We start from the raw sequence: 25922 nt of genomic DNA, 5'->3' as shown, positions 1-25922 counted from the left end.
AAAAAAAAAAAAAAAAGGAGACTTCTGGCTTCTCTTGAAAGTCAGTTGATGTGACAACAGAGGACCCACGTTTTCACCTGGTATAAATTAACTGTCTCATCTGAGAAGTAGTGTCTGCTCGCCGGGTCCTCACAATTTCCCATTCAGTCTGTGTCACTCATTTATGTTCCATGCTGGCTCCTGGGTCCTTTTGAGTTAGCAACTCTTGTCCACTATAGACAATCCTTTTCATTGTTATTATTAGCATTGCATTGCAAAGTTTCAGGTTTACTATATTCATCTAAAATTTCTTCAATTAAAAAAATAGAAAAAATAAAATAAAATTTCCCAGTTTGTCCATTCACCAGTTGAGTGAAAAGAATTCATCTTTCACCGTTTGTGTCCATTTTGTTTAAAGATGCATGAGTTATGATTTGGTGCTTCACTTGTTATAAACAGAAAAGTTCTGTTGAGTGTTTTCCGTACCCTTGCTCTGCTTCCCATGAAATCTCTCAAATAACCTTCACAGCAGTGCCATGATGTCTTCATTACCCCCATCTTCTGGATGAGGGAACTAGGGACACCAAGATCATACAGATACTAAAAGAAAAGCCGGGAAGAGAGCCAAAGCTTTTGGACACCAGAATCCAGACTCACCAGACTACGAGGCACTAACAGCACTGGGGACCACCATATCCATGCATAAGTGCATTTCCTGTCTCAGTCAATGTCACACCCCATGATGACCAACTCTTGCTGCCAAGAAAGCTGATCAACATCCCCAAAAGGAATCAGTGACGAAATGTGGGTAGTTCAAAATACCAGCAGCAGTGGTCCCCAAAGCACTGGGTAACCCCAAAGAAAGGTAGAGGGGCCTCCACTGAGCCCTGGTTTTCTTCTAAATGTTGACAAATCATAACCCACCAGCCCCCCTGCTTGGCCTTTTAAATGATGACTGCTTTTTTCACAGGGTACTAGCCAGAGCAGCTGCTCTTTGTCCCTGAAATACTCTGAGGTACAAATAAATGGTCAGACAGGTGTATGACCCTTGGGCATGTTTGCGTAAAGCCTGTCTTGGCTCTCCCAGACCTGGCAGTGACCCTGAATGGGCTTACCGTGGCACATATCTGCGGGGCGGCCCTGCCAGAGTCAGCTGGGGCAAACCTTCCCACCACACCAACGTCCTGAGCATTTGTGAGGCCTTGACTTGGAATTTTAGAAGCAGGGTATCATTTATGTCAAAGAAGATAACGAATGGTCAAGACCTTCAGTTCTCCAGGACTTTACCAGCTCCTGACAATGACAGAGGTTCACAGGGGGCATGCACAGGGATGGTGCCCCCCAAGAATCACAGTTTCTGTTCCTCTAGGGCTTGGGTGTGTGTCTCTAGAAACTCTGAGGGCTCGCAGGCCTGGGAAGCTGGGCTGGGCTGCATCACATGCAAACAGCAGCCAGGACGCGCGCTCAGGCCACGCCGGCCGACCACAGTGGCCTGGATCAGAGCAGGATGCTGGCCTCCGCAGCGTTTGGTCTGCACTCCAGCTCTGGCACTCAAGGCTTTATCACTCTGAGGCAGGAGGAGCACTGACAGAGGAAGCCAAGGAAATGCCAGAGCCAGCCTAAGCTACCCGCCTACATCCAGGCCTTCTCAGGACAGAGAACGGTGTCAGGTGAGAGCCACAGGCCCGCTGATGGCACCCTCTGGGTGAGAGGTTTTCTTTGTTTTTGTTTTTGTTTTTAATTGAAATATAGTCAGTTTACAATGCAGTGTTAATCTCTGGCATACAGAATAATGTTTCAGTCATACATATATGTGGTTTCATATTCTTTTTCATTGTGAGTTACTACAAGATATTGAATATAGTTCCCTGTGCTGTACAGTATAAACTTGTTGTTTATCTATTGTATATATAGTAGTTAGTGTTTGCAAATCTCGAACTTCCAGTTCATCTCTTCCCACCCTCTTCCCCCTCTGGTAACCATAAGTGTGTTTTCTATGTCTGTGAGTCTTGTTTCTGTTTTATAAATAAGTTCATTTGTGTCTCTTTTTTTTTAAGATTCCACATATGAGTGATATCATATGGTATTTTGCTTTCTTTTTCTGGCTTATTTCGCTTAGAATGAAGAGCTCCAGGTCCATCCATGTTGCTACAAATGGCATTATTTTATTCTTTTTTATGGCTGAGTAGTATTCCATTATATAAATATACCACAACTTCTTTATCTAGTCATTTTAAGAGGGCAAAGGGCCCAAAGTGAAATCCACAAAAAGGCAGATTCCACAGAGGCATATCCAGGCCCACATACCGACAGGCTCACCCCTCTCCTCCCCACTCAGCTCAGAAGGGTCCAAGGGGCAGCTCCAGCCCATATCAGAGTCTTCTCCAAGGCTAGACATGTCACCAACATGAAGAATCAGGAGTTAGGAGAGACCAGACTCAATACAGCCCTTCCACATCTCACTGTGTGAGCCTGGATACCTCTGTATACTCAACCGTAGAGTGGAGATCATTAGATCTGCCCAGCACAGCTCAGAATTAAGATAGTGGGTTTTTGTAAATTGATAAGTGCTGTACAAATGCCAAAGACAGTTTTTACCATTCCACAGAGATTGTGTTCTTAGTGAGAACACTCCCTAAAGAGCGTAAGTTCGACTGGCATCTCATATCTCAGCACGTATGAACACACTCATGTTGGGCCCTGGCACTGGCCTGAGGCTTTGTCTCTATGGCTCCCTTGGGCTTTTGCCCAAGACCATCTCTGTCACATTCAGTTATCTTCACACATGCCCGAGGAAAACTCTCATCCTCTCAGATGTGCAGACATAACATCCTCCCCCAAAGCTGGTTTCCTTTGAGACACAGTGGCTTCTTCCCCAAGGCAATTTTACCCATTCGGGTAAACATCCATCGGGTATTTCCATGCACTGAAACCCAGCTTGGAAGACTCCCAAAAGGATGTGGCCTCCTGGTTTGTCTCAGCCTCTCCCAGTGCCACCAAATCAGTCTGCTTCTCCCACATCCCTTCACACTGAGGCTGCTGGGACCACCTGTACCACATGCTCATGGGACGAGCAAGAGATGCAGCCACCATCTTGGGGGGACCAATTCCGGGCAGCAGTCAAAAAAAGGGCTCCAGTGCCCTGCAGTGGGGGTTCAAACCCTGGCTTTGACACTCTCTGTTCATGTTGGGCTCTTTATCTATAAAATATGGGTAAAGAGACGTTTCTACCTCATCAGCTTATTAGGATTAAATGACATCATCTGTGTTAAAATGCACGTGTCTTACGACTGAGTTTGTACATTTAGTTACTGATTTTTCTTCCTGCTTTTTGGTTTTCCCTTTCTTATACTAACTAATCCAAATAAATAATAAACAGACTAACAACAAACAAATAAATAAACACCTTCTGCTAACTGGGAAGTTATTGTGTTATTTTACATTTTATTTTACCCAGTCTTCAAGACTTGCTCAAACATCTCCTCTCTGGGGACCTGGCCCACAACTCCTTGTTTGGTTTACCTGCTCCAGGTGTGTGTCATTTGCAAAACTACTCCTCTATCACACAGTCATTGTTTATATTAGACTATTAACAATTTAGTTTTTTTTTTAAAGCATGTCACATGGGCCTTGCTGAATAGAAAATGATCAACCGATGGCAACTGTGTTATTCCCTGGAATTATGACTCATTCATTCTGCTCCAGAGACATTTTGCTGTCTTCTAAAATGACAGCTTTGGGAGGCTCCCTACAGACGAAAGGAGGACCTGGGAGGAGAGACCCTTGTCAAGGGTGGATTTGCTCTTCTTTGGGCAGGAAATAGGCTGAGATGCATCTTTTTTCATTGATTAGTCTCTGGACTCAACTGGAAGATTCAACTAAAGCACTGGAGTTTCTAAGTACTTCACTCCCTTGGGAGAAAAGTCCCACAGATGATCATGTGACAAGTAGAACTCAGGACATCTGTCCCTTTCAGAACTTAAGTGTGCAAAGAGTAAGATGTTCCTTCTGATGGCTGAAACCTGGGGACTTTTTGGTGTTGCCCATACCTGCCCAGAGGTGACACTCTATAAATATCTGCTGGATGAATGGAAGGATGACTCCTCCAGTCACATCCCTGCACCCAGATATAAGCGGCTGGCAGAACTGATGCTGAGCAGAGCCCTGGCCTTCCGTCAGAGTTAAAGGAAAGGATAAAGAAGGCTGTTCAGACTCTTTCTGCTTCAGAAATGTTGCCTCTTACCCTCACGGGACTAGGCAGCTGTGTAGACAGAAGTTCTGGCTCCACATCATCTACTGGCCACCTCGTGGCAGGTACATCACCAGCACTACAGCTAAACCTTACAACCAGCCATGAAGTAGGACTCATGAGCCCTCTTCACAGATGGAGGAACCAAGGTCCAGACTCCAGAGTTCTCAGTATCCTACAGACTAGAATCTCCATCAACCTGCTCTGCCTCTTGGAGAGAAGCCCAACTTGGTGAAGAGGTGAGGAACCACTATCTTCCTCCTGAGCATCTCCAGAGAGTTTCAGGAAGGCTAGGCTCTGGGGGCAAGCTCGTGAGCTCCTGAGGGTCCCCTGAGAACCCTAGGAAGGAGGCAGAGAGAGGCAAGATTTGCCAAATTTGGGGAGTGTGCACTAGGCAACAAAGCACAGCAAAGACTGATGCAGTCTTTTTTACTGATGTAGTCACGAGTCTCCCCCACCCCATCTCTTAATCCACTCTCTTTCTTTGTCTCGCTCGCTCTCTCACTCTCTCTCACAAACACACACAGAGTTATTCTGCTGTTAGAAAATGTGCACTAATAACAATTTTATATTCATCGGGGCTGATTCGTTCACGACCACCATCGACACACCTTCCCAGGTACAAGACAAACTCAATTCCACAACTGAATGGGCACGAGTATTTGTGTTTATTCTTCTTGTGCACTCAAGAGAACTCCAAAAGACTGGCGAGCTCTTTTCCAAAAGTCCACTTAACCCCTGCTGGGATTACCCAACCCCACTTGGAAAAGGATGGCCCCTGTGTTCAGAAAGCAAGTCCTTTCATGAGGCTCAGCTGTTCCTCAGGCATCCAGACAAGCTGGTCATGCAAAGGCAGAAAAATGTGACAACTGTTGGAAGCCTTCAGCAGCAGCCGATGCGAGCAACTGAAAGTTCTCTGGGGCAGCCACTTCATGGGCGCTTAAAGCAGCCTATTATTCAGTTTATATAAAACACCCACCAGCTACATGGCACCAACAACTGAATATCTCCTTTCTTATCAAGTTCATGACATACTGGCCACCCTGCCTGGCCAACTAACTCTAGAAACCATGAACAACTTCACTTACCAACAAAATACACATGAATAGAGCAAAAGGGAAAGAAAAGGAAAAAAAAAAAAAAAAAAAAAAGGCCTTCCTGAGTTCTAAGGACCAAGTTCAAAGATTGCCCAATAGGCAAGAATGCCACAGCCTTCAACACTGCCAACAAACGTCTCTCTCGCTTCAGCTGTAAAGTCTCCAAGACATTTCAGATTTGAAGACTTTGATAAAGAGGGTCTCAGAGCCACGGAGACCACATCCAATGCTTCTTTAAAAAAGAGGAGCCTGTGTGCGTCTTCCCAATGAAGAATTTGTCCAAAGGATTTTGAAAACACTTTAATATACTTTGCTTCCAAAATATTACACACTATTTCTCCAACAAAATTTATGTGTTTCTGGGAACTCCTGGACCTTCCCCCCTCAAAGAAAAAGTACTTAGGTAGAAAACTGTCTAGAGATTCTTTTATGTCAATATGTTAACAGCCTTCTCTTTTAATTGCCATTATTTCATACAGCAGCAGTAATCATTCCCTCATCTGCAAAGGAAATATATAATCCAGCTGTGGTGGCTCCAGTAAAAATACCACATCTGTGGATCATTGGCAACACTGCGGCAGGATTGCTCAAATTTAGGCAAATTTAGAGTTCTCTTTTATACCCAGGCTGCACATGGGCACACTTTTCTGAGAGTGCACATAAACTTTACCAAAACTGGTTACTCCTTTGTACGCTGAAAATAGGTTTTCAGATGATCCACACCCTTATGAAGGAGGCTCTCTTGGAATATCATTCCCAGGACCCAGTTGTTCTAAGAAGCCCCCAGACCCCTCCAGGGTGGTGGCTTGTGCCGGTGCCCTTGTCAATATCAAACAAAACAGGGGAAATGAGCACTCCCGGGTTCAGGGAGGAGGTTCTACCGCGTGGCTGGCAGTGGAGGAGCTGACGGCTGGTTTTCCACTTAGGAGACTAACGGCTTCCACAGAGAGGATGGCAGCCACGGTTCTGGTCACCGTTCCTTCGGTTCTACCGTCTCTGAAGTCCCACTACCACTGAGCCCTGGGTGGTAATATTCCAGAGATTCCCCCCTTCGCCCGCCCCTCCCATGCTTCTGTTTAGTCTTTCCCAGAGCCCAGTAGCAAGCATCTTATTTCTAAGCCAATCTTCCACATTCAAATCCCCAGCCCAAAGCGCGCCCTGGGGGTTTCCATCTACAGACTATAAAAGAAAAAGCAGCGTAACTGAGCCTTGACAGACTTTTATCCCCAAAACACATGTCCTGCGGCTACTGTGCTGGAATGTCGACGGCCCTTAAGCACTCGGGATCCTCTTCCACCCCAGACAATAGAGCAAGAAAATAAAATGAAAGTGGACTTACTGCTATGGCTTGCAGCCTCTCCTTGTGCAATTCCGCCTCTGCCATCCTGGAGAAGGGCACCCAGGGAAGGAAAGAAAGAAAAACAAAACACACGCTGTAGTCACCCAGGGAAATTGATGGGCACCCCGGGGAGGGGGTGCTTTGCTAGAAGCCTGGTTTGTGGGGAACCGAGGGTCGGCCAGGGGTCCGCTCTGGGGTGGCGGGCAGAGCTGTGCGCGCGGCTGGCTTGCCCGGCTCAGCCTCTGGCCCCCGCCCGGCGGGCCGCCTGGCTGCGCCCCAGCGCCGCCGCTCTCTGCATCTCCCGGCCGCCGGCCGCGCCAGTCGGAGACGTGGGCCGCGGGCAGCCGCCGGGAGGGCGCGCTCGCCCCGCGCTCGTTCTCCGCCCTGACGTCTCGGCGCCTCGCTCCGCCCCTGGGGTGTGGGGGACCCGCGGCCGCGGCCTCGGGTGGCTTTAGGCGGGCAGCAGACGCCGGGGCTGTCTCTCCGCTGGGGAGGTGGGGGTTCCCAAGGAGCGGCCAGGCAGCGCGCGTGCGGGAGGGCACCTGGGCGCGGGCGCACGGGAGCCGCTAGGGCGCACGGTTGGTGTGCTCAGGTGGACACGTGCTCACTGGGGATGGACAGACAGCAGCCCAGGGGCCTCTGGCAGAAAGCAGGGCCCCAGCACGCCCTGCCTTCTAGCTCGTGCCAAATGCTTGGAGACATTTCCAATAGGGAAGGGCTGCCTGGCCCACATGCCTTAGATGGCAGGGTACTCAGACGTCAAGTTGGCCAAGGCCAGGGTATCACTCAACACAGGTCACCCCTGTGTGAGGCCAAGTGTGGGTTAGAAAGAGAGCTGAGAGTTTGTAGCCCTAGGTGCTCGCCTAGGCCAGGCCTGCCCACTTATTGTCTGTGAAGCTTCGGGCAAGTCACTTAACCACTCTGAACCTCAGTTTCCTTATCTGAAAAATGGGGTGTCCTCAGTGATGAATGAGATAAAGTATACAAGGGTGCTTTGTAAAAGACAATCTGTTCTTAACATTATCCTTTGACATTCTGGGCTGAAACTCTGAGAATCTTTACTTCTATACTCAGTCTCTGAAAAGAAAAGTAGGATCACTACTAAAATACTTCACCTACTCTTTACTAAAACAAGAGACAGTACTAAAATGCATCTTTTATGACAGGGCTAAATATGAGAGATGGATAAGATCTAGTCCAAAAGGAAATAAAAGCTAAAAACAAACAAAATACCTCAACATCCAGGAGGGATCTGCTAGAATTTCCACCATTCATAAGCAAACTTTCCTCCATAAAATGAAATAAACTTGGGGGGAAAAAACCCAATGCGACCTCTTTAGATCCTTGATGATTCCATAAATGCAAGACTTTAAGAAGGCATTTTTTAAAGGTATGCACATCAAATGTGTCCAAATCATCTCTTTCCCGGGCAAATTCTTGCAAATTTGATTCAATCACCTTTTCAACGCTCAGGGAGGTATCACCTGTCACTTGATGAGCAATTACTATTCTTCCTGAAGACTGAAGCAGTCACCAAAACAGTTTCACTGATTGATTGTTTTCCTTTTCTTTTCATAACGGATGTAGGTGGAGCTGTGTGTGTCATAAATCCAAGCCAACAGCAGATTCGACATCCTATTCCAGTATATCCAGAAATTCTACTTTCTGGCTAAGACCCATCACTTCCTTCAAATGCTTCATATTCCCCTTCACTTCCAGCACCAGCTCCAACCGGACAAGTCTTTTGTGGGGTATTTGCTTACAAATAAACAAATCTGTGAGTACTCCAGCAGAGCCACTGTGTATCCAACAAGAGTAGAGAATTGTAAGATGAGGAAAGTGAGGCCAGGGAGGTTGAAGGACTCAGCCAGAGTCACGGAGCTGGGGTTTCAACTCAGATCAGCCCTTCCAGAGCCCAAGTTCATAACCACTCAGCACCAGGCTGGGCCAGTCTGGGCCAAAGGTGGGGTGGGACCCAGGGATAAAAAAGTGGTCCTTCCCCCACTCAGCTATATAGATATGAAAAAGGAATTCGAAAATCACAATGTGAATGGACTTAGGGTAACTGAACTACACACTTAAAAGTGGTTAACATGGTAAATTTTATGTTATGTATATTTTACCATGACACATTTTTTAAAGGCATGATGGAAGGTGAGATGGGGTGAGAGACAGGCTTGGCACCTTTTGGAAGTGACCAGTTGGAAAGCCATGAATCTCAAGATAGAAGAATCAGGATGTGGGACACATATCTGGGTGTCATCTACTTTAGGGTTACAGCTAAAGAAATGAGAATAGTTGGGGTGAGAAAACAGAACAAGAAGAGGGGAAAGCCCAGCAAAGGAGGCTGAGGAGGTATCATCTGGGGATTAGAAGGAAAAATCAAGAGGGATGTTTCAACAGAAAGCCACAACAGTAGGAAAGAAAAGGTTTTCCAGCAGGGTCAGATGGTTTGGGTAGGTCAAGGACGCAGACTAAGAAGAGGCCATGGGCTTGGGCGGTCGGGAAGCCATGGGTGACACTGGGAGAGCTGTGTGTGTGTGTGCGGAGGGTGAGGCTGAAATTGACTACAGAGAGTTGAGAATGAGTGAGAGGTGGGGGGAGGAGCACCCATGAGTACAGACTACTCCTTTCAGATTTTGGATGTGAAAGATGGAGGTGGTGGTGGAGGTAGGGGAACAGGACGGTGGTCAATTGGAAGCAGAGCCAAGTTGAAGGGTTGAATGTTTCAGGGCCAGTGGAAATTAGGTATCAGGGAAGTGAGACCAAAGACACAGTCAAAAGGGAAGATGAGTGTAGGTCTCAGATTAGACTCGAGGGTATCCAGATGAGCCCTGGTGGCCAGGATAGCCTTAGAGAGAAGGGGGAAATGAAAGAGGACAGAAGATGGAATGGGTAGAGATGAAGACATTGCAGTCAATGGAGAGAGAAGCTGAGTGAGCTTATATCTGACAGCCTAGTTTTCCCAGCTGATGGAAGGGTCATTGGTTGAGACTGATGGGGTGGGGGTTGGGAAACTTCAGAAAAATAGAAATGGTTTCTAAAGAAACTGTGTGAAATGGAGAAAATTAAGACATGGTTCCCTATCAGAAGTATGCACCAGAATCTCCTGGATCACATTTATCTAAATAAATGTACAGAATTAAATATCTATGGGGTGAGGTAAGGGTTACGTGGGTTTGGAACCATTATACTAATAGAGTTTACTGGGAATAGACAAAAGACTTATGCCCAATTGTGTGTACTTCCTCGGTGGCTTTTAACTGCCTGAGACCCTGGTATGCCATGGCTGTTTACTCACTGTTGGGACTGGCAAAGCAGGTATGGCAAAAAGTCAAAGGAGAGGAGAATTCAGAATGTTGGACCCTGGGGATTTGGACCCTGGGGAGTGTAGCAGACTCTTCCACATTTTTTTTTTTTTTTTTTGGCTGCCTAATTTGGGCACCCTTTTCCATCTTTGGGGAATTCTCATATTATGAGCCATATTGGGAGTGAGAACTGCTTCCCATCAGAGAAACTGGGAAACGCCAGACACTTGCTTCCCAGATCCCCGGAAGCTATTACATAGCGCGCAGCCTGAGTTCTGTCGGGCATGCACACTGGCCAAGGATCTAGAAGAGCGAGCATTAGAGAACTCTTTCAGGCTGGTTGCTCATCTTTGGTCATGCCCATTGCTCAAGCCTCCTTCTCTAGCCGTCCCAGCTATTCTGTGAGCTACTTAATACACTTCCAACTCATGCCTCCTCTGCTCTTATCAACTAAAATCATTTTTCGTTGCTTGTGACTGAGACCCCTAAGTGAAACAGGAATGCCCATAAAGAACAGAGGGAAAACCTTTTCTCCCCTTCCAACACCTCCCCCTTCATATCTATAAATTTTAGCACTTTAAAATCATCGAACCCATTGCAAACACAGACTTTTATGGCTCAGATTATGCCATATCTTATATAGACTTTTATGGTGTAGCTATTCTATGCTAGACATCAGGCTATGGCTTGGTATTACAAAGAATTCATAGTCTAGTGCCAATTTGGGTGACTATTTGCCCTCCACACATTTAAAATCTGGAAAGATCTATTACAGTGGTGCATAATGTGTGTAACAAATCACTAGATCTTGCTGGGACATTACACTGTGTTGCATAAGCACTACCCGTATTGTTTAGTGGTTTTTTTTTTTTTTTTTTTTTCTGGTAGATGCTGTATTGCAAAGCATCCTATGGAGAGAATACAGAATGCTAGATTTGCAAAATAGACATTTTGGTAGTAAAAAATTTCAGACTCTACTTTAGGGTTTGAGTCCTTTGGGAACCACAGACGATCACAGCCTACTCCCCTGTGGGGAAGATGAGAGCTCTGTAAACTGAGAGGGAAATGACTTGCCAGGGCCCACTGAGTGAGTAAAAGTTCAAGTCTTGCCGAAGAGAAGCTGAGAGTGTGAAATTTCATAGTAACCTGAGGCTTTCCTTTGACCAAAGTAATTTTAAAAGGAATACCAGGGCCTCCAAAATGTTTGTATTTGTGTTAGTTCTCTTTGGCCTGGGATCTTCTAGCATACATGGTCATTCAAAACTTATGTGATGGCTGCTGGGAATCAGAAGGAGGGGGACGGTGCCTGGAGCCCTTTTGTCTCCTGTGGTTGTGAACATTTGGGCAAAGTTGATGGGATTTCAAGTATGTGCTGTTTTTCTCTAAGGGATCCAAATGCTGGATTCACATAGAGAGTCCCCATGGTGCAAGAAAGAAAAAGAAGTTAAAAAACAGGGCATCCATGTGGAAAATAAAGTAGGCTGGATGTCACTTAAGGTATATATTGACTAGGCTCTCTATATAGAAGATTCAAAATGAGCAACTGGAAATCCATCTAGACGTGAAAGGTGGAATTTCCACTTGATGGCTTCCTTTTCTCTTGGCTAGCCTTGGCCACATCAATTGATGGGCACTGTGAGTCGCTGGAAGAAACCAGGGGCCGTAAGGATTGTATACAGGAATTAGGTCTGCAAGGTGAGGGGTCATTCTTCCTTCACCTCGCTGGGATATTCAGATGTTGGCTTGTAGTAGTCTTGTTACTGATAAAACTTTTGAAAAGTAGCATTAGGAAGTGGGAGGTGGACGTGACATAGAGAAAAGGCATGAGCCCTAAGCAAAAGTTAGACTCGACAACTGCACAGACTTGAATTCGTTTAGCTCAATTTCCTCATCTTTAAAGGACAATAAAAACTCTAACCTCGGAGGGGTATTACAAGAAATCAGGATAACATATAAAATTCTCAAGAGTGACCAGAGCAGGTGCTCCAGAAATGGCAGGTCCTAATTACTCAACCCCATTTATTGCTCCATTGAAACTGTCATAGACCAAATCAAGTGAGTGACCTGATTTTATCTATCCATTTTGTAGGTGCTGTTTTTTTTTTTTAAAGAAAAGAGGTGAGCTATCAATATTCTTAAAGTTCCCCATATTAGTAGATACTCCTCATTTTTCATCCTTTAAAAGGGAGGATTCTGCTCTGTGTCTGTTATTGTCTAGAAATTTCATTACCAGACTCTCCCTTTAATGGTTCATAGACACCTACAGCCTTATCTTTTGGACTGAGTCAATTTAATCATTATAAATAAGAAGGAATGAGAAGGGAATGCTTGAGAGGACATTAAGATTAAGTCCTAGGGAAAGATGGAAAGAAAAGCTCAGTTGTGGAGTGTTTAGGAAGAGAGCTACATGCCTACATATTAAAGGTGCTCCTTGGTGGAGCTGATTTAAGGTTTGGGTGTGAATTAGCTACAAAGTGGAAAAGTCTTTGGGAAGGCCATTCTGGCTGTCTAATGCCAGTAGACACAATCAGGTCATTGGCTCCTCAGAGAGCTTAGGGGCCAGTCTGGTCTGTCTTAGTACAATGACCACGATGTGCCCTGTCAGCTGGGAATCCCTTTTTGTAGTGTGACCATCGACACTTTCATTGTTAGCCATGATTCGACAACGCTGGACACATTCTGCAAGTCAGCACTGCTGACAAGAGAGAGATTTCCTGGGGGCTTGGGGGTGGGGGGACAGCTGCCTATCAGTTAAATCCTGGGCTGCCCTCCCATTTGGGGAACGAATAATGAAACTGGGAAAACCTAGCTTCAGCAACTACCACATATGGATGCTGAGCCCTTCTGATGTCCTTTCAGTGTCCAAGGTCTCCATCCTGCACGCCCACCCGTTGTCCACCCTCCATACATTGGCAAAATGAGTCCAACTTGTGTTTGGCTACTCGGAGTCGGTCTCCCTGGGAGGTAACAGCCAGCTGGTCTCAAAAATGGCTCCTTGCTAAATGGAACCCTCCCAGCTGGGTCCTCATGGATTGATGGCCTTGCCCCAAAGCAGCTCAAGACAGAGTGGAAACGAAGTGGGAGGAAAGAGGGCAGGGCACAACCACTGAAGGAATGACACAGCCACTGAGGACAGGACAAACTGGTCAGAACCAAGATGGCAGAAGATTCGACTTCCAGTAGACCTTGGGTCTCATGGCACACCCAAAGGGGCCATGACAGTTCCCAGGCTGACCATCAAAGGTCAAAAAGTGGGCAGGGGGTGCATTTCCTGGAAATCCTCACCCCTTCCTCAAAATAGTTGGAATAATCCTCCTACTCATTAGCATGTGAAATTACTGAGCCCATAAAACCCAACAACATCTGCACCTCCTGGTCGCTCTCGCTCTCTTGCTCTCCCTTGCCCTCTGAGACTGCCCGCACCCTGTCTATGGAGTGTGTATCAACCTTTACTTTAAACTAAACACCACACACCTCTCGGCCTTTCTCCCTCTCACCTTTCTGAGATGGCCCACATTCTGCCTCTGGAACATGTATCTCCTAAGCCATTCTCCCTTCTGAGAGACAGACTGCACCCTGTCTATGGAGTGTGTATCTCTCTAAATAAACTTGCTTTCACTTTACCATGCCCTGCTCTTGAGTTCTTTCCTGCGCAAGGCAAGAACCTGTTCTCCCCCAAAAGAAAGCACACAGGATGAAATCTCAACCCTAGGTCCTAATCCTAACTCTGCCACTTACTGTGTAGCCTCAGGCAAGTCACTTAACTGCTCTGAGCTGAGGTTTTCTATTAGTGAGCTGGGAAGAGAGAGAGCTAACTAGCCCACCCGGTTCTTGTAAGCATTAAAGGAACTCATGGATGAGAATGTGCTTTGAGAACAAATGGGATTGGGAAGGACTGCAGCGAAAGGGACACCTTCAAAGTTCAGGCCTCAGGGATGTAAGGATGGGTCAGCAGCCAGGGGCAGGGGGCAGGGGGCTGGGGAGGGACGGGCAAGGATAGGGTGAAGCGGTGAGATGATGTTTGTAGCAGCCACAGGCTCTGCCCACCAGGAGAAAAGACTCAGTAACGTATAAGACAAGAGGCTTCCAGGTATCTGACTGGATTTCTAGTACAAGCTAGTAAGTGAAAATGACCAATGGCCACCTAGGGCTCTCTTTGATTCCTTAATGTTCCTTGGTCACTCAAGTGATTTCTGATCTACATATTTCATTAGCTTCACAAAATGCAGAATGGGGTTCAGGGTCCGAGGATGCAGTGAAAGAAGCAGTGAGAAGCAGGAGAGAAGGAAACAGAAAAACCTGGATCTTTTCTGCCGACCGTGTGTGTGTCAAATTTAGATTTGAAAGGTACCTGGTCTGTGTTTACATCAATGTGCCCTCCTTTCTACATTCATTCGGAGCTGAATTTATCCCACTAGAGAGAAAGGCATACTTGGGGAGGTGGGGGTGGAAAAAAAAGTTGACACTGAGGCGCCTGCTTGACTGGGAGCCAGGAGCACTGGTTGGAGTTGGGGTGGTGGGTCCAGCACACAGCGGGGAGGCGGGCAGCCCCTCTGGAGGCTCCGAGGATGGAGCCTGTGCTGACTTGACAAAGGAACGTGTGTTCAGGTGAGTGGCTGTACCCTTCACTGCTGAGGCGGGAGGGAGCATGAGCAAGACTTTGGATCGTGTTAGAGAAAGCAGTTCCCTGACTCCCATAGCCCCCAGTCTGGCTCAACCCTCTGGGAAATGATCACAGCCACTCCCCAAGCACCCCCTCCCAACCGCCGCCCCCGGCCAGAATAGTGTCTGTCTCCTGGGGGCGAAGCCACTTCCGAGGCACAGTGGGGCTTGCCTTCTGCGGTGGTGTCACGCCCCGTGTTGTTTTCTCTCCAGGCAGCTTTTCTGGGGTGGGGGTGGAGGAAAGGGAGGTGTTGCCTTCTGGGATGTGGGCTGGATTAAGTGCAGTGCACCCACATCTGGATGTCAGATTGTCGATGCCTGTGCTGGGACCCAGGGGTCTCCTGTCAGTCCTTCATGGGTTCCCCTCTTCCCACTCAGTTCCTCTCTTTCCTCCTCTACTTCTTACTTTTCGCTTCTCCCTACATCAAGCCTTTGTTACGTCATCTTTTGCATGGGGACTAGCTGTGACGATTGAGGTAGCTTTCACCGTGAGCAGAGAGCTCTCTGCTAGAATGGAGGAGCTCCCTCCAGTCCATTTCCATCTGGGGCTCAGTCCCCCTGTTGCGTGGGACTTCCTGTTGCTGGGATAGGGAAGGGAAGTCTCCTGGGGTTCTGGGATGGTTCTCCTCTGTTTCAGGCTCAGAAGTCACCACAGCATCTTACCAGAGCTTGACTCTGTTTTTAGCCTCCACTCCCTTCTACTCCTGTTTGTCCCACTCCAAATTTGGTGCTTTCTCCTACAAGCTATGCCTGGAATGCAGCCTCCCCCTCCCTTTCCTAACTTTCCAAGTCTCCTCTTGTTAGCTCCACAGAGTTCCAGAAATCCCACCCCCTCAGGGTATGCATGGTGGTCCCTTTGGGAAAGAAAAGTGGTTATCCCTCCCATTCCTAAAATAGTGTGTGACTTACAAATTATTTGCTTGACTTGTCACACAGTTAACTCCAAAAATCATAAAGTCAGAGCCCCGAAGGAGAGCTTAAATTCATCAGCGTTCCCCAAGCCACCATGATGGTTGTTTGCACGTAACTAAGCTACTTAGGTGGGAGGAAGCATGTACTGGACAAACCTGACCTTCAATCTCAGTTCATTTAATGACCTTGAGAAATTTACTTGACTTCTCTGAGCTTAATTTACTCTATCTGTAAAAGGGAAAAGAAATTCGTATCCATCTCATACGATTATTGTGATGATCAAAGGATGTAATGTATTCATCATATAACGTTAACTCCTGACGTATTGAAGGGGCTCTTTTATAATTACGGGCATAATCTTGTTTATTCATTGATATCTGCATCACTCTGGATGTGTTTCTGCATGGATGTGCTTGTGTCCGAGTGACAGTTCCTAAGTCACTTGTTCAGCCTGGCAGCAGGTGCTACAGACGACATGTTTGTGTCCTTCCCGCCCCAGACTCAATGTTGAAATCCAAATCTCCAATGTGATGGAGATGGGGACTTTGGGAGGTAATTATGTCATGAGAATGGAGCCCTCATGATGGAATTACAAGAAGAGACACTAGAGAGCCTGCTTTTCTGTCTCCCTCTACTGTAGGAGGACACAGCAAGAAGACGGCCATGTGCAAAGCAGGAAAAGAGCCCTCACTAGGAACCCAATCTGTTGGTACCCTGATCTTGGACTTCCCAGTCTCCAGAATTGTAAGAAAAAATACGTGTTGTTTAAGTCACACAGTCCATGATGATGTGTTATGGCGGCCCAAGCTAAGACACAAGGTGCGCCCAACTTGGCTCTCAGACTAGACCAGCACTTACTCATGAACGCTCCTGACTTCTGCTTCTTACCTCTCGAGTTTCCTATCCAAGGACTTTTGATGCTGTGCAAACATTTTTTAGTAATGTTTTGGCTTTGCCAAATTCTGCACATATTGTGAGAGACTGGAGGAGACAGAAGTGCACGCTGTTGTATGGGGTGATTTACACTCCCACCTAGAACGGTGATTCTAAGCTTCACAGGAGGGCAGATCACAGAATCCTTTTGAGAATCTGGTAAGAACTATGGACTGTCTCCCGAGCCAACGCCCTTGCATACAACATTTTGTATACAATTGCTGAATTTTCAGGAACCCCCTGAATTCTTCCATGGACACTCTTAAGAGACCCATGGACCTCTGCCTAAAAAAACAGTCTGCTCTGGAACCTAGACTATCAGAGGAATTGAGAGAGACAAGAGAGTGGATTTATGAGCTGGGAAGCTCAACCTGGTTATTAATGCAAGAGCACCGGAAGTCTGGGTCACTCCTGCTCTGCCCCATCGCCCGCCCCTCTTCTCCGACCTAGCCAGTAACCACCCAAGCTGCCTGCTTTCCACACTGAGAGCTGCCCCACCTTCATTCGCTCTCATAACGTCTCACAGAGAAAAGGCACAGGGGCCAATGAATCCCTCCCTGGGCACAAGCTACCTCTACAGTGTTTCTCCCATCCCAAAGCTTCCTCTGACCAATGTCTATCCAGCCTTTTGTCCTTGTAGAGTGGCCCTCTCTGGTCTCCCCCAGAAGGGATCTGTCTTGCATCTGTCTACAGTAAATATCTTATCCATCCACCCTTGCCTCCCAGGATTAGGTTGAAGCTGCTTTTTCTTCTAAGTGGAAACAATTAAAAACAAACAAACAAACAAAATCAAAACAGATACCAAGGACCCCGAGTTTGAACAGAATAATACAATGGTTTGTCCACATCACTCACACCACCATAGGTTCCATTTATCAATAGCCTCAGAGAGTCTAAGTCCACTTTCCAAAGGCCTGCCCTGCTTTCCTGCCTCCACCACCACTGGGTAAAGTCACTGGACTTCCATGTTGGAATTTGCAGCGAGAATTCCAGCCTGAGCCAAGACCATTGGACTCTCCAGCTTCCAAGGAAAACAGTGTTAGGCTGGTGGGAGCCAAGACAAATGGAGCCGGCTTTTCCTTAATGAGGGGGAAGCAGCCTTTCCAAGGTGGTGACTTAATGAGGCAAGTGACAAAGGGGTGTCTGGTTGCAAACCCCAGCACCCTGGAAAACCAGGCAAAAGACATTACCCTTCAGGAGGAACTTTGACTTCAGAGCAGCGTTGAGATTTCACACTTGCCCTCTGAGCAAGTGAAGTCCTAAATTTGATAATCCTATTATTTAAAAAACATTGAAACAGCCCTAGTCCATAGAGGAAACATTTATTTGTTAAGAATATGACCATTGGTGGGGGAAAAAAAATGGGCAAAGATATATTTTTGCAGTATTTCTTTAATGGGAGTGCAAACTAATATTTTCCTGAATTACAGTAAAGCAGAAACTAATGGATTTAAGCAAAAAGCTGAACATTTCCAAATTTCTTTTTAAATTAAACAGAGGTTTGGACTGAGTATTGGAGAGAATAGTTTGAATTTGAGTGTAAAAATTTTTTTTATCCTTAATAAACATTTATATGATGCTACCTCTTCCCCTGGATCCCTCCTAGGTGCTTTGCAAACATTAGAAGATGTAATCCTCACAACAGCCCTATGAGGGTAGTAGCACTACTATTATACCCATTTTACAGATGAGGCCACTGAGACACTGAGAGCCTCCAGTCACACAGCTCTAAGGGGCAGATGTAATAATATCAGGTAACCTGCTCATGCTGTTGGAGGCATGTACTTGTGTGGGACTATTGAAATGTTGAGAGGACGTATCTGCATAAATCATATGCATTTGAAGGAGGTGAAAGTGTTCTTTCCTTGTGAGGTACTTGGAATATTGTCCTCTCTAAGGGATAAGACTTCAGATAACAACCAGAAAAGAGAAGTCAACTAAGCTGACTTCTACCATTCTTTTCTCTTTTTTCCCCTCCATCCCTCCTTCCTCCTTTGTTTCCTTCCATCCATCCTCGCTCCCTCCTTCCCTTCTCCTCCTTCCTGCCTTCTCTCCCAGCACACGTATTGGGCACACACTCCAGACCAAGCATCATCCCCGGCGCTGGGGATCAGCAGAGAACAAGACAAAGAAGCTGCCTTTTTTGCACTTACATTCCAGGGAAGGGAGAGAGATATTAAAAGGAGGAAAATCTACAATATAACTTCAGAAATTATCTGAAGTAAAGCACACTAAGGGGAGAGAATGGTATGGGGATGAAGGAATGACACTCCATCAGAGAGACCTGAACAGAGCGAGGGACAGAGCCATGCACATATGGAGGGAAGAGCGTCCTGGCCAAGGGAACAGCACATGGGAAGCCTCTGCACTGTGACTGTGTTCAGCTTCTGTTGGAGGAGCAGCGAGGAGACTGGTGTGGCAGGGGCAGAGGGAGCAGTGGGGGTGGGGGGAGGGGGTCGAGTAGTGGGAAAGGAGACTGGAGAGCGGCCCGGTCAGATCATGGCCCTGGGAGGGTTTGGACAAGACTGCGAAGGGATGGATTTATGGATTTACATTTTAAAAGGTCACTCTGGCTGCCCAGATGAGGGAGGGAAATGTGAGCAGGAGGCCAGATGGAGGACCATACAGGACTTGTGTGAAAGACCCGTGAAACGGCACGTTAGTGATAGACAAAATAATAGCCTCAAAGATGTCCACGCCCTGAACCCTTACATGGCAAAAGGGACGTTGGTTGGCATGGGTGGGCACTGATGGAACCAACGCCCAGCCAGATCCAGGCAACCTTCACTATGGGGCTGGGAAGAGAGGAGTGGCGGGAGACAAGCACCCAGTGTCCGCTAAGGAGAGCGGACACAGACCCCTGCGGTTCCCACCCCAGCTCTAGCGCTTACAAGGTCTAGTGCAAACTTGGGAAATTACATCATTTCTCCAAGATCAGCTCCCTTGATGGGAAAATGCAATCAATCATGCCTAACCCCTATGGGTATTTTATAGGCAAAAGGAGAAAAATCCATGTTGAGCCCTTGGCATAGTGCCTGGCAGGTACTGAGCGCTCTCATAAAGGCTGCGGGGCAACGTTCTTACAAAAGGAGTTGAGTGCCATGGTTAGGAGTGTCGGTGCCAGGATCCTCTGGGTTCAAAGACCAGCTCCATGTTTACTAGATGGGGACTCCTGGGAGAGGTACTTAACGTCTCTGTGCCTCAGTTTCATCCTAGGTAAACCGAGGTTAATAGTATCTACCTTACGGGGTACATGGAGTGGTCTGTGTTGGCTTTTGTTATTATGGAGGTGAGGACGATAAATAACACTCACCTTCTAAAAATGTAATTAGTGTTGACCCCAGATCTTAGGAATCATAAAATACAAAATGAAAATCTAAAGGATAGGTTTGCCATGGAAAAAGCAAACATCTCTGTAATCAGACACTGAAGCGACTCACAATTTTGCCTGCTCAACATGCAGTGAAAGGAGGATGTGACATTAAGTACACGCAGGGTAAGTGAAGCTGCTCTCGCCTTTGCCTTCAGCCTAATTTCATGATGCTGTGAACCCCAGGTCGGACATATACTTGGGCAGTGAGGGCCTCTGCTTAAGACTTAAACCTTGGAGAGGGCTGCTTTGAGGAAATCACAATGAGTTTGCAAGAAGCAGATGCAGTCTTGAGAATTAACATCCTGTGCTGGTTAGCCGGCTCTGATTTTAACCCCCCACCCCCTCCCTTGTCCTGTTTGACTCTGGGCCTCTGAGTTGTTACACCTGGGCTGTACTGAGAGCCAGGGACTTCAGCATTTACTGATGTTTGGAAAACACTCAAGTTGTTTGTGCCAAAAACGGAGGCAACGATACTATCCTCGTTCAGCAGGGTGACTGACTCAGCAGTTTAGATGCACACAGATGGCCCTTTTATGGGCAAAATGGTAACCCTGAGCTCCACAATCTGAAGAGCTAAGTGCTAAGTGTGCAGTATTTCCTTAAATGCCTCTGAAAGGACTCTGGGGACTGTAATGAACGTTCATTTGACATATTTTATCAAGGAAGTCAGAGAGCCCGCCTGCTTCTCCTCCCACATTGTGGCTGAGTTAGTGAGGGATGGGGGAAGCTTCCTGGCAGGGTGTGGTGTTAGGATGTGCCAGGCCGAGAGTAACCGGGACCCACATGGCCTCCGTCACAATTGGTCCCCGTGTTGACATTAAACCCCCGACCAAGTTGCGGGTTGTGTCTGCTTGCGCTCGGGGTTTGTACTCTGAAGCCTTGCCACTCATAGTGTGGTCTGTGCACGCCAACACCCGTACCATGGTTGAAATGCATATTCTCACTGGCCTGAAACCTACTGAATCAAGATCTGCATTTTTGTAAGATCCCCTGGTGATTTGTGGGCAGATTCAAGCTTGAGAAGCATCGATCTAGGGCCTACTGGGTCTCAACTGTGATGGCACATTAGACCTGAGCTGCTTTAAAGTAGTACCCATCCCCAGGGACCCACTCCAGACCAACTGTATCAGGATCGGTCTTTAAATTTCCCAGGTGATTTTATTATGCAGCCGGGATTAAGAGCCTCTGATCTAGAATTTCAGATGATGATGATGATGATGATGATGATGATAGCAATGATTGCAGGTAACCTGTTGAGCGCTTATATGTCTCAAACTCTTCTTATCACTATATTAACTCATCACAATCCTACAGAGAGGTACTGTTATTTTCTCCACTTCAGAGATGAAGAATTAGGAAACTATATGACACCACTACAGGAAACAATATGAAGATTCCTTTAAAAAGCTAAAAATAGAGTTACCATATGATCCAGCAATCCCACTCCCGGGCATATATTCAGAGAAAATTCTAATTCAAAAAGATACATGCACCTAAATGTTCATAACAGCATTATTTACAATAGCCAAGACATGGAAGCAACCTAAATGTCCATCGACAGATGATTGGATAAAGAAGATATGGGGTGTGTGTGTGTGTGTGTGTGTGTGTGTGTGTGTGTGTATATATATATACATACACTGGAATACTACTCAGCCATGAAAAAGAATGAAATAATGCCATTTGCAGCCACATGGATGTACCTGGAGATTATCATACCAAATGAAGTAAGCCAGAAAGAAAAAGACAAATATCATATGATATCACTTACATGTGGAATCTAAAAAAGCAATACAAATGACCCTATTTACAAAATAAAGAGGCTCACAGACAGAAAACAAACTTATGATTACCAAAGCGGGTAGGTGGGGGTAGGAATAAATTAGGAGTTTGAGATTAGTAGATACAAACTAATATATATAAAATAGATAAATAACAAGGTCCTACTGCATAGAACAGGGAACTATATTCAACTATATATGAACTACATTCAATATAGTAATAACCTACAATGAAAAAAAATATACATATATATATACACACATATATATGTATAGCTGAATCACTATGCTGTACACCAGAAACTAATACAACACTAAATCAACTATACTTAAAAAAAAAAAAGAAACTATCTAAGGTCATATAGGGTGGACATGACAGAGATGAAATTTGTACTTTTAGCCTCTCCACAAATCACTGAGGCTGCCCCAGACTGACTTTATCAGAATCTTAAGGGTGGGGCCTAGGGACCCACACTTTAAACTGATGCCACAGGTGAAGCTTTTTCATACTGAAGTGTGATATGTGAGAACCATGTTTTATCCACTCCCAATAGGGCTTCCTTAACTTAGGACTTTGGAAATAGACAAGAATCAGAGTACTCTGGGGAGCTATGATGAATTTGCTCAGCAGTTAACTTTGAGTATCACGTATTGGAATGTTTATACACATACCTGTTCATAATTTATATACACAGATACAAGCCTTGCGTAGTCAAGTTTGCTTTTCTAAAAACCGGTCAGATCTTCTAACCACAGATGGTCCCAGTGTGAGTTTCACCCTGTGATTCCACATGATCCTTGACTCAGAGTTTTCCTTTTCCCAGTTATTATCCATCCATCTATCCATTCATCCATCTACTATTCAATACCTTCCTTTACTGCCCTGGCATTAGGGTATAGAGTTGAGTAAGGCACAACCCTCAAGGAGCAACAGAACTTTACAGAATAATGAATAAAGTTTGGTAACAGGGATAAGTCCAAAGTGCATTGAGGGTAAAAAGGAGGAAGCCAATTCCTAGTGTCTGGGGGTGATGCCAGGGGAAGGTCCAGGAAGGCTTCCTGGAGGAGAGAAAATGAGAACTGAATTTCAAAGGATGCATAGGCCCTCAGTAGAAAGGAAGATGGAACATAGGGAGATGGGACAGGCTGTGCAAGGGCCAGGAGGCATGAAAGAGTGCAGTGTGTCTGGGGCACTAGAAGCCATCTGTTTTGAAAAGGGATGGATGGACAAGATGCAGAAATGTGGGAGATGGCACTGCTGACCTGAGACAGGAACCAGGTCCCAGCTTTGCTAAGCACCTCACCCATCCTCCTGCAGGTGATGGGGAGCCACTGAAGGGTTAAGCCAGGAAGTTACTTTGGCAAGATCTTTGGGGCTACCTACTGAGAATGGATTGTCATGTAAAGACTGTAGGCAGGGAGACTACTTTCAGAGTCTAGACAAGAGGAGAGAAGCTCCTGAATGAAAAGTAAAAATTATGGTAACTGTAGTGGGTTGAATAGTCTGGGAAAGGTGCATCCAAGTTCTAACCCTCAGTGCCTGCTCATATGACCTTATTTGGAAATAGAGTCCTGGCAGATGTAATGAAGTTAAGGATCTTGTTATGAGAGCATCTAGGATTTAGGGTGAGCCCTAACCCTAATGACTGGTGTCTTTATAAGAGAAAGGAGAGGGAGCTTTGGAACACAAAGATCCAGAGGGGAAGACCATGTGAAGACAGAGGCAGAGACTGGAGCGATGCAGAAGCCAAGGAGCACCAAGAATCCCAGCAGCCATCAGAACCCAGCAGAGAGGCACGGATCAGATTCTCCTTCAGAGCCACCACAAGGAATCAACCCTGCTGACACCTTGATTTCAGAATTCCAACTTCCAGAACTATGAGAGAATATATTTCTGTTGTTTTAAGCTCCCTCCCCTCTCTGCCCCAGTTTGTGGTAATGTGTAACGTTAGCCCTTGGGAATTAACATAGCAACTACTAACATTGACTACTTACTCCATGCCAGGCACCCTACGTAGGTGTTGGTTTCATTTAGCATCCATCCCTACATTCCATGAGGTAAGGACTTGTAACGTCATGCCCACCCATCAGATGAAAAAACTGAGGCACAGGGAGGCTTAGTCATTGACTCAGGGTTACAAAACCAGTAGGTGGCAGAGCAGGTTTCTCATGCAGGCAGCCTGGGAGCAGAGCCTGTGATTTCAGCTCCGGGCTGAATGTCAGAGAGATGGAGAGGAAGGAGCAGACTTGAGTAGGTGGGGAGAATTATTAGGATCTGGCAATTAACCAGGCATCAGGAGGGTGGGCAGGAGGAATTGAGCCTTCCCGATTTCAGGTGCTTTAGTGCCTCCATCCTCTAGTCTGTTCCATTCCCCTGGGATGTGCTAACCCGTCCAATTTCCTAGTCCTGCTTTTTGCACCTGCTTCTCAGCAGTCCTCCTGGGCTCTCCCCAGATATATCCTCAAAATGGTCCAACACTTGTTAATTCCCCAGACAGTGATCTCACTGCCCACTTTTCTCTCTTCGCTCTGGCTGTTCTTACATCTTTGAGCTACACCCGGGCATTCAAACTTCTCCTGACCCTAGAATCCTAATGTGTATTCTGGTCTCTGCTCTCAGCATCCCTGTCCCTCTCCTCCCCTAGTCCCCATCTCCCTGTAGAACGAGCAGGTGAAGCATCCAGGTAAAGAGCTGGGAGGAAAACCGTGTCTTCCCAGGAAAAAGGTTACATACTTCCTCTGTACTGTTTTTCTATTTCCCTTTTAAATATTTCCCACTCTTTCAGCTCAAGACTGAGACCCCCCCCCAAAAAAAGTATAGAAAAATACTTTTTGCTCCTTTATAATAACAAGTTTTTTCCTGGTCCACAGTGAGTGAGTTACATGAGCCTGGGTTGCCGTGAGAAAGCATAAAGTCTGCTGTATAGATGTGAACATTGCTATTTCAAGAAATTACCAGCTCCTACAATTCTCTCCATGAGTCTAGGATGCACATCTGCCAGGGAGCATAACTGATCAACTCATTTAAAGGTGGGCATTCACACCATTCCACACTTACGGCACTCAGATGGACTTTAATTATACCCCAAGATGAAATTTCATTGGCAAGGTCCAGGATATTAAAAAGACAAATGTTTTAAATTTTAAAAATAGGAACTTAGACTTAGAACCCAGTTGTCACTACACTTCCACTGACCAAGGGTCATTGTCAGAAGAGGAACCAATCTGGAGACATAATTATGTAAAAGAATAATGAGAGATTCAAAGGATCAAAAACTTCCCAGGGTTCCCTGAAATACCTTGGAACCCCCTTTGGGAAGCACACAGGTTTATCTGATAGAATACTGTGTTTTACAGAGTTTATCTTTGTTCTCAGACATCATTTGACAACATTCCACAAAGTGAAATTATCACCATTCCTCATATTTTCATCTGCTTTCAAACATTCAGATTGTTGTTAGAGAAGCAGTCATCTTATTTGGGAGGAAATTTGTCATGTACCCCATTGGTTTGCCAGCAACTTAAAATACCGTAAGATTAGATTTTCCTTTCATTCCAGTACCATTTTATATATAGCCTATTTTATATTCAAATATATCTAAGACATTAAATATTTATTAAAATTTTTTCTAGATATTTATATTAAGTTCATTTTACTTAAGGTGGACTTTTACTTTTCATTGTCTTTTCATGATTAATTGACTACTGCCTTTGGGTTGGTCTTTAATGAACACATACCCTCACTTAAATGACAGACAATCCAAAAGGGGATAGTTGGAACTCGCTCACACACGTTCAGTGTGTGTGCTGGGATGACAGAAAATCACAGGGATTGAGAGATAATTTGCATTTTCCTTTGAGTGAAAAAGGAAACTTTAAAAGATAAGAAAACTGTAATAGTTGAAAAACTCCCAGTGAGCTAGTGGGAAAGAAAAGTCAGTGCATTTGCATTAGAAGGATCAGAAAGACAGATTCCTTTTTTATTGGTCCATTTAACAATATTTAAATGAGCACCTGCTATATGGTGGGCACAGTGCTAGTTTCTGGGCTTGGAATGAGTGAGTTTCTGGATGAGTGAAGAGAGAAACTCTTTCTTCTGGAGCTTACGGGTCTTCTTATTAATGCTCCCTTAACTAGACTTTGGGGAAAAGGGAGCCTAGAGAAATCCACAAGCCTTTTAAATCAGAGCTCAGTTCAATATCGGTATTCCACTTACTAGGGTTCTGTTTGGGAACAAGCCACTTAAACAATCTGAACCTCAGTGATCTCATCTGTGGAATGGGAATGAT

General features: G+C 45.8%; 1 protein-coding gene across 6 annotated transcripts in view; it reads right to left on the bottom strand.

Moving 5' to 3' along the window:
- PALM2AKAP2 (PALM2 and AKAP2 fusion) overlaps nt 1–25922 on the bottom strand; it is a 448665-nt gene that overhangs the window by 302110 nt on the left and 120633 nt on the right. For all 6 annotated transcript variants that reach the window (XM_074361980.1, XM_074361972.1, XM_074361974.1 and 3 more), the window contains one exon: nt 6665–6710. In XM_074361980.1, the coding sequence (XP_074218081.1) occupies nt 6665–6710 (46 nt within the window). The remainder of the gene's footprint in view (nt 1–6664; nt 6711–25922) is intronic.

This window comes from Camelus bactrianus, chromosome 4, assembly GCF_048773025.1.
Source record: "Camelus bactrianus isolate YW-2024 breed Bactrian camel chromosome 4, ASM4877302v1, whole genome shotgun sequence".
NCBI classification, from domain to species: Eukaryota; Metazoa; Chordata; class Mammalia; order Artiodactyla; family Camelidae; genus Camelus; species Camelus bactrianus.
Note: the sequence above shows the minus strand (reverse complement) of the source record. Positions and strands in the feature narration are given on the sequence as shown.